Source organism: Sapajus apella, unplaced genomic scaffold (genome assembly GCF_009761245.1).
Source record: "Sapajus apella isolate SASKATOON/1434 unplaced genomic scaffold, GSC_monkey_1.0 scaffold173, whole genome shotgun sequence".
Classification (NCBI taxonomy): Eukaryota; Metazoa; Chordata; class Mammalia; order Primates; family Cebidae; genus Sapajus; species Sapajus apella.
This window is the reverse complement of record NW_022437113.1, coordinates 799,439-808,422: the sequence shown is the minus strand read 5'-3', so window position 1 is coordinate 808,422 and position 8,984 is coordinate 799,439. Positions and strand designations below refer to the sequence as shown.

Here is an 8,984-nt window from a genome sequence, read left to right as displayed (position 1 = left end):
TCTGCTTGTGCAAATCCTCCAGGGCCTTGACGAAGCCCTCGGCGAACTCCTGCTCCTCGCTGGCCGCCACCTTGGGGTAGAGGAACTGCGTGCTCGTCGGCGTGGTGGTGACCAGCCCGTTGGACTGGATGATGAGGCGCTCGAGCTCGGGGGAGGCGAGCTTCAGCAGCCCCAGGTCGGGCGAGGCGAGAAGGCCGTCGGGGGGTGCCGCGCTGGGGGCGCCGTCGGCGCGCAGAGGGGTCGGAGGCGGCGCGGCCGTGGGCTTGAGTGCCGCCGCCACCTGCTCGCTCAGGCTCAGCGTCAGCGCGTCCTTCTTCATCATGCTGCCGGCCGCCGCCGTCGGGGGCGCCCCCGGGAACAGGCGGCCCGGAGACGCGAAGCTGCCGCCGCTGCCACTGGCGCCGCCGCCCAGGCCGCTCAGCGCCTCATCGCCGTAGAAGGGTGTTTCCATCCTCCGCCTCCCCCGCCGCGCCGGCCCGGGGGGGAGTGGCCGCGGCCTCCCGGGGGGCCCGCGCCCCCCCCGTCCGCTCGGCCCTGCGCCCGCCCCGGCCGCGGCCGCTGCGCCCGGCCCTCCGCTGGCGGCGGCTCCTGCGCCGCGCGGCTTGTGCGCCCTCTTATAGCCTCGGCTCCGCGCGATGAGCTCACCGCCCCCGCTCGCCATTGGGCGCGGGTGACGTCGCTCATTTGCATGGAGGGGAGGGGCCAAGCCGCCGACGCCCGCCCGGCCGCCGTTGCCCCGACGACGCGCGGTAAACGGCACAACAGCGCGCTGCCTTGTGGGTTGACGTCATGGGGGCAGGCCGCGCGCCCGGGCCGGGTCACCCCGCCCCGGGACCGCTGTGTACGACCGATCTCCTCGGCGCCGCCTCCACCAAGGCACATCCCGGGTGGCGTGATGGGCCCGGGAGCCCGCCCGCCCCGAGGCCCCGCCCCGTGTCCGCGCGTGGGGCCCCGGCTGGGCGGGGGCGGGGGCGGGGGTGGTGCCGCCCTCCGGGGACTGGCGGGGGATGGGGTCCCGCATGGTTAAATAACTCCTTGGCGCCTCCCCTAGCGCGCCTTCTGGAGAGGCTTTGTGTACACTCGGGGTTGGAGGCCTGCTGGGGCTGTGTCCGGGGGCTCGCCGGGGGTGTGGGGCAGGTCTGAGTTCCCCACCCTCCCTTCTTTCCTCTCCCTCTCCACCCCGCTTGTGATTGCTCCGGGAGAGACGGGGGAAGGGAGGGGAGGGGAGGGGAGGGTCGCCAGAAGTTGCTGGAAGCGCTTGGATCCTGATCATTTTCACTGAGTGCGTTCTAGAACCAGGAGTCCGACTTCCTGCCTTTACAGATGGGAAACTGGGTTCAGAGAGGTGGAGTGACCACCCCCCCACCCCGAGTTAGCTAGGAGTCACAGCAGGGCCAGGGCTGTGGCTAGGCTGAGCTCTCTTCCACCCTGAGAACCCTAGAACCTGGGAGTCCAGGCCCCTGCGCAGCCCCTTCTCTCCGCCACCCACGTTTTAACCCCGGGTCTGCCAGGGCTGTGATGTCCTGGGCGAGGGTGCCCAACTCCAGGGGCTGGGCTGATGAGGCAGGAATGCCAGCTAGTAATTATTATATGTTTGTTACCACTATTAAGGCTGGCTGGAAAGGGGGTGTGAGGGAGGAGAGTGGACCCACCCCTCCAGCACTCCAGATCCTTAGGACATCTGGATCTGACGTGCAGCCTCTGCATGCCCCCCTCCAGCTCCCCACCTCTGTCCGAATGGAACCCACACCCTCCTTTTCCCTGAGCACCTTCCCCTCACTCTCTCTGAGCCTTGGCCTCTCAGTTGCAAAACTGGTCCTACGTCTGGGCCTTTGTGCGGGCTATCTGTCCTGTACTCCATCCCCCCCCCCCCCCCCGGTGCAAAGGTGTGTCTTCAGCTAGTGCCCCGCCCCCAGACTTTATTCCTTTATTGTAGCCTCTGAATCTGCCAGAATGATGGGGTGGACCATAGTCCCTGGAGGTCAGGGACATTGTCTATGCTGAGCCTGCTGACAGGGCATAGTAGAGAATGGATGCTTGGTATTAAAGGTGAATGCGGCGCCGGTCGCGGTGGCTCATGCCTGTAATCCCAGCACTTTGGGGGGCCGAGGCGGGTAGATCACTTGACGTCAGGAGTTCAAGAGCAGCCTGGCCGACGTGGTAAAACCCTATCTCTACCAAAAATACAAAAATTAGCTGTGTGTGGTTGTGTGCACCTGCAATCCCAGCTACTCAGGAGGCTGAGACATGAGACTCCTGTCTCAAAAATAGTAATAATCATAAAGGCGTGACCTGGCAGGTGTGGGATCTGAATTGCCAGGGCAGGGAACTGGGGGAGTGGGTTTGTTTTGTCTCCAGATAGTAAAGGAGGTATCTGTGCCTGCTGGAGTGTGTGTCTATGTGTGTACCTGTGTCTGTCTATTTTTGTGTTGTATAGACAGACACAGGTACGCACACACAGATACACACTCGGACGCATGGGTCTCTGTGCTCTCTAGCCCAGGTTCTAGCCTGGACAAAGAGATCCCTAGTGGGTAAGATCCAGCCCGGAGACCTGTAGCCAGCCCTGCCCTGGGAACCCCTCTCTGGGCCTCCAGCAGTGGGGCCAGAGTGGAGGAGGGGAGGTCATGCCCCTCCCTGAGGCAAGAGGTGAGTAGGCAGCCTCCAGAGGCGCTGCCCCGACCTTGGGCCTCAGCCTTGGCAGCTGGGGGGATGGTCTGGTGAACTCTAGGCTGAGCCAGCCTGAGCTGAATGGTGCCCTTTCCTGGAGGCAGGCAGGTGAGATGCCAAGGCCTGTTACCTCTTTGAACCTATTTCTCCATCATGAAAATGGAGCAAATAAACCTACCTACTTGTGGGGTATTTCGATTTTTATTGGATTTGAAGAATTAGTAAGGGGTGAATAAATGTTTTCTATGATTGTATTATTCAGCCCAACTTAACTGCAGTTCTTTGCTTTTGAGTTCTCTCAGCGTGGAATACCCTTACTTACACTTCTGGCAAACTCCTATGCATCCTTCAAAACCTACCACAAGTGCCCCCTTTTCCAAGAAACCCTTCCTGACCATGTCCCCTATCTGTGTCTTGTTCTGTCTCCTTGATAGAAAGGGAGGAGAGGTCTTTGGCCTGGATGGGGAAGGCCTGTCCTGGCCTCTAAGTGTGGGAAGCTGCCCTTGCCACCCCCAAGGGCTCCTTTTACTTTGTTCTTTTTTTTTTTTTTAAACAGTTTCGCCCTGTCGCCAGGTGCCAGGCTGGAGTGCAATGGCGCAATCTCGGCTCACTGCAACCTCTGCATCCTGGGTTCGAGCAATTCTCCTGCCTCAGCCTCCCAAGTAGCTGGGATTACAGGCACGCACCACCATGCCCGGCTAATTTTTGTATTTTTAGTAGAGACGGGGTTTCACCATGTTGGCCAGGCTGGTCTCGATCTCTTGACCTCCTGATCCGCCTGCCTCAGCCTCCCGAAGTGCTGGGATTGCAGGCGTGAGCCACTGCACCCAGCCTCGTTTTTATTTTTCTTTGCATTTGCTATTGCTCCAGCTCCATGCCCTTTCCCACCCTCTTCTTCCTCCTCCCAGCCAGAGCGCCCTCCGGAACCCCCCCATTCCTGCCCTTCCATTTGTCCCGGCCCTGACCCCACAGCAGCTGTTGGTCCAGCTCTGTCCTCCCAGAATGGGGGCTCCTCAGGGGCAGATCTGAAGCCACTTGGCTTCAACTGGAGAGAACTCTCATTCATTGACTCCACATACACTGATTGAGCTCCTGCTGTAAGCCAGGGGAAAGGACCCACATGAGCCAGACCAACACCAAGACTCCTGTCTCTTTCAAAAAAAAAGCTAAATTGCTTTGTAGTCGGGCAGGATGGTTCATGCTTGTAATCCCAGCTCTTTGGGAGGCAGAGACCGGAGGATCTCCTGAGCCCCGAGGTTCAAGAGCAGCCTGGGCAACATAGTGAGACCCCATCTCTACTAAAGGATGGAAAAATTAGCTGGGTGTGGTGAGCACTGCAGCTTCACAGGCCCCCGAACCAAGGGACAGCCAGACCAGCACAGTTTTCAGGAGAATTGATAGTGTCCCTGCCATAGCAGATAATGGAGGGGCTGATGTTTAGAGTTGGGTAATCCGGGAGGGTGGCCCGGGACTTAACGCCACATGAACGACAAGCCGGACCTAATTGCCAAATATTGGGGAATTAGAGCGTTCTGGTAGTGGGAACAATCAGTTCAAAGGCCCTTGGGCAGGAACCAGTTGGACACATTTCTAGAAGGTTCGGAGGCAGGTGGGACTGGACTGGGAAGCCAGTGAGTGTCAAGGGAAGAGAAGGGGAGTGCCCAGGCCTCCACCTCTGCTCAGGAGGGGTTTGCCCCCAAGGCAGTGAAAGTTGCAGACAGGGCTGGGGCATCAATAGGGCTCGGCCTGGGAATCTGTATTTTCGCCTTTATCCCTGTAGCAGCTCCACCAGCGGTGAGGGATGTTATCCCATTTCTTGGAGCAGTGTCTGGAGGGGGCACACGACGTGCCCAGGCCAAAGAGAACCCTACCTTCCAAACAGAAGCCGAGCCTGACGCCCCACTGGCACCAGGGTTTGAATCTCTACGGCGGCTGCAGTCCTTCCCCAGCACAAAGAGATTTTTTTTTTTTTTTTTGAGACGGAGTTTCACTCTCGTGGCCCAGGCTGGAGTGCAATGGCGCGATCTGGGCTCACCACAACCTCCACCTCCTGGGTTCAAGCGATTCTCCTGCCTCCCGAGTAGCTGGGATTACAGGCGTGGTGACGCCTGGCTAATGTTGTATTTTTAGTAGAGACAGGGTTTCTCCATGTTGGTCAGGCTGGTCTCGAACTCCCGATCTCAGGTGATCCGCCCACCTCAGCCTCCCAAAGTGCTGGGATTACAGGTGTGAGCTACGGCGTCCAACTGAGATTTCTTGTTTAAAGCAACCTGCAGACCAGGCACAGTGGTTCATGTCAGCAATCCCAGCACCATTTTGGGAGGCCAAGGAGGGAGGATCACTTGAGCCCAGGAGTTTGAGACCAGCGTGAGCAATGTAATGAGACCTCTTCTCTACAAAAATAAAAATGTTAGCCAGGAATGGTGGCACATGTCTGGGGCCCCAGCTACTCTGGGAGGCTGAGGTGGGAGGATGGCTTGGGCTCGGGCAAGTTGAGGCTGCAGTTTAATTTTTAGTCTTTATTTGAACACCCAGAAACCAAAAATCGCCTTGTTAAATCGGAAAGCCCCAAAGAAAAAGGAGTTAAGCAGGCAGCCGAAAGGGTGAGGTGGAGGGGGCCTCTGTGTTGGGTGTAGGACCTGCTGGGCTTGGTCCCTAGGCACTCAGGACCCCACAGCGGGGAGGTGGGGCTTGTGAGGGCCCTAAGCAGGCACTTAGGACCCGCGGGCTGGTAGGGGCGGGGCTTGCAGGGAAAGTGCCCAGACCTCCGAACCCCCGCAGGGCGGCCGGGGGCGGGGCGCCAGGCTCGAGCTGGGGGCGCTGTCTGGCCCGGTACATTCCTGAGGATCAAGTTACTCAGGAAGGCTGAGGCCTCTCTGTTCCCCTCCTGCCCGCCTTTCGTCCTCTCCACAAGCAGGAACCGCAGTCTGTCCCCAGTCCAGCGCAGGTGTCTGCCCAGCCGCGAGCGGAGGGGAACCAGGCCCTGCCCTCTGGACTGGCAGCGGCCCCATCCTGCCTCCTAAAATCATTTTACAGATGAGGAAACTGAGGCACAGTCGGTCTCTCCTCCCCCACCTTCAGCATCGATGCAACCAGATTGAACCTCCTTCTGCCAGGTTTATGACCTTTTTTACTAACTGGGCAGGCCTCGAAAAACGGCTCAGTCCAGTGTTTGTTGACTGACTTACTGACCATCTAGAACCAGCCCCCAAACCCTCTCTTATTATAGCACAAGGAGAAAAGAACTTCCCACACCACTTACCCTCCTACCTCTACCCCAGCACAGGCAGAACCCCTGCACTTATCCAGCATGCATTTAATGTGCACTTGCTGTGTGCCAGGCCTAGGTTCGGCCATTTCACAGGTGGATATTGAAGAGGGTTTGGGGGTCAGAGGGTAGTGAATTTGCTTTCTTTAGACCAACTTCAGAAATTGGTTTGGGCCAATTCTGGCACTTTGGCTCACCCCGGTAATCCCAGCACTTTAGGAGGCCGAGGCAGGAGGATTCAAGCATTCAAGACCAACCTAGACAACATAACAAGACGCCTGTCTCTTTAAAAAAAAAGATAAATTGCTTTGTAGTCCGGGCAGGGTGGCTCATGCTTGTAATCCCAGCTCTTTGGGAGGCAGACAGGAGGATCTCCTGAGCCCAGAAGTTCAAGAGCAGCCTGGGCAACATAGTGAGACCCCATCTCTACAAAAGGATGGAAAAATGAGCTGGATGTGGTGACCTGTGGCTGTAGTCCACCTACTTGACAGGCTGAGGTGGGAGGCGCACCTGAACCTGCGGAGCATAAGGCAGCAGTGAGCTATGATCACGCCACCACACGCCAGCTTAGGTATCCGAGTGAGACCCTGTCTCAAAAAAATAAAAAAGTTGATATGTTTTTTGTGTTTCTTAGTTGTTTTGGGCCAAACTCACATACCATCATTCATGGATTCGACCATGCTTTTTTTTTTTTTTTTTTTTTTTGAGACAGAGTCTCACTGCGTCTCCCAGGCTGAAGTGCTGTGGCACGATCTTGGTTCACTGCAATCTCTGCCTCCCGGGTTCAAGCGATTCTCGAGCCTCAGCCACCGGAGTAGCTGGGATCACAGGCATGCGCCACCACACTGGTTAATTTTTGTATTTTTAGTAGAGACAGGGTTTCTCCATGTTGGCCAGGCTGGTCTCGAACTCCTGACTTCAGGTGATCCGCCAGCCTCCGGCTCCCAACGTTTTGGGATTACACGCGTGAGCCGGGCCACCCGGCGACCATGCTGGACAGGTGGGTTCTCACCTCCCGGACCTGGTGTTCTGGGGGACTGGAAGCAAGGTCACGATCGAAGAGCATGCTGTAGGTTGGTCTGTTTTCCTCTAAGTTGGTCCCCTTTTCTGTTTTTACTTCAGTAAATATATTTCAAAAGGAAACCTTCATGTCACCACCAAGAATGGAAAACCAGTTTCTCTTGCTATAAATAGAAGGAAACCAAAAAACTATGAATGAGAGCAAAGACAGGCATTCCCTCCTCAGGAGCACTCCGGGCTGGGGCTGGACCTTGAATTTCTGCGTGGTATCAAAGGCAGGGGAGCCTTTGATCCTGCCCAGGCAGAAGGGCAGGAGAGGTCACAGGGACCGCCCGTTGATTTGTTAGCATGGAACCCATTATTGTGGGTGCCCCCCCACCGTGATGTGTGGGTTTTGCCTGCATGCGACCACATACTGGTGGCTTTTCCAGGTCCTGAGCCATTTCCTGGCTGACAGACTGAGGGCTGGGTGGTGCATGAATGGGGAGGGGCGGGGAGGTGGCAGGCAGCTGCCTCTTGAGCAGGGGACCCTACGGGGCCTCTCTGGGGAGGTTTTGGTTTGGTTTGATGACATGCCAGGAGGCAGCTCGGGGCAAACGTTTATTTGCAGCCTTGGGGCTGTCCCCACCCACGGTCCTGTGGGCCCTGACGTCTGTCCCCACTGAAATGTGGGCCCCTGTGGCCCACCAATCCCCCCCCCACCAGGCTCTCTGTGGTGTTTGAATCCGTGAATGAGTGAATGAGTGAAGGGGAAAATGCCATAAGTAGCATAACGGACAAGTTCTTGAAATAATAACTCCGTGACAGAATGAATGAATGAACGGAAGTATTCATGCTGCCAAGATCCGAACCCATTCTCCATCCAGGTATTCTTTTTTTTTTTGAGACGGAATCTTGTTCTGTGGCCCAGGCTGGAGTGCAGTGGCGCAATCTCGGCTCACTGCAGCCTCCACCTCCTGATCAAGCGATTCTCCCGCCTCAGCCTCCTGAGTAGCTGGGACTACAGGCCTGCGACCATATGCCCGTCTAATCTTTGTGTTTTTGTAGAGATGGGGTTTCACTATGTTGGCCAGGCTGGTCTGGAACTCCTGACCTTAAGCAATCCGTCCATCGAGGCCTCCCAAAGTGCTAGGATTACAGGCGTGAGCCATCTAGATATGCCTGGTCCCCATTTTTCGGATGGACAAACTGAGGCTCTCAGCCAAGAAAGGCTTCGGTATGTGGAAGGCAGATTCGAAGTCAGTTGGCTTTGCACACCGTGGGCTGCATTTTTGCGCCAGGACTGGGGGCTCCCGCAGCGAGCTTAGGGGTCCGGACTGGTGCAGAGTGGGGCGCTGAACCTGGCCCCAGCCAGCAGAAAGTATTCATCTACTTGGGGAGTAGATGGAAGGGGAGCAAGGGAGGCGGCAGCAGGGACCGCGTTGATTCAGAAAGGACCCCCAAGGAAGGAGCAACTTTGGGGGACGCCGTGCACGTGGGCCCTTAAACTCTGCATCGGGGTAAGAGCGCAGACCCCCGCCTGCCGTACCCGAGGCCGATTCCCGGGCCCCCACGCCTTCCCGCCTCCTTCCCTCTGCTCCCCCCTGCTCCCCCCTCCCCTCCCTCCCGCCTCCCCCTGCTCCTCGCTTCTCGCGCTCCCGGGGAGGAAGTGGCGAGAAGGCGGGGGTGGGCGCCCTATTCTCACTTCCCCTGGGGCAGGGCGGGGCCTGCGGGGGTCCCCTCCACCGCCCGGAGACTGGGCCCCCCTACAGGGGTCGGGGCCGGAGCCTGGGGAGCGGGGCCGGGGCCGCCCCTAAGTTCCCTGGGCTTCGGAGGTTCTCAACTGAAAAGTGGGGGCAAAGACACTGACTTCGAGACCGCGAGTTGCTGGGGAGCGAGGACCCCACCCCGGGCCGCCAGACGCGGGCACGCCCTGCCCCGAGGGGTCAGGGCCGGGCCGGAGGGAGGGCCGAACCCGCAGTAAACACCGGCCGGGGTTGGGGCGGGAGGCGCATTCCAGGCGGAGGGAACCGCGCGGCCGAGGCCT

At 58.2% G+C, this 8,984-nt stretch overlaps 1 protein-coding gene and 1 long non-coding RNA gene across 2 annotated transcripts in view; one reads left to right on the top strand and one right to left on the bottom strand.

Annotated features, from left to right (window-relative positions):
- Nucleotides 1-619, bottom strand: part of JUND (JunD proto-oncogene, AP-1 transcription factor subunit) — a 2,285-nt gene extending 1,666 nt beyond the window's left edge. Inside the window, exon 1 of the mRNA XM_032267902.1 lies at nt 2-619. Within this exon, the coding sequence (XP_032123793.1) occupies nt 2-451 (450 nt within the window). The 5' untranslated portion in view covers nt 452-619. The remainder of the gene's footprint in view (nt 1) is intronic.
- LOC116542768 overlaps nt 1-2,858 on the top strand; it is a 16,395-nt gene extending 13,537 nt beyond the window's left edge. Inside the window, exons 2-3 of the long non-coding RNA XR_004265347.1 lie at nt 2,197-2,200; nt 2,540-2,858. This is a non-coding gene — a long non-coding RNA (uncharacterized LOC116542768). The remainder of the gene's footprint in view (nt 1-2,196; nt 2,201-2,539) is intronic.
- The last annotated feature ends 6,126 nt before the right edge of the window (nt 2,859-8,984 follow it).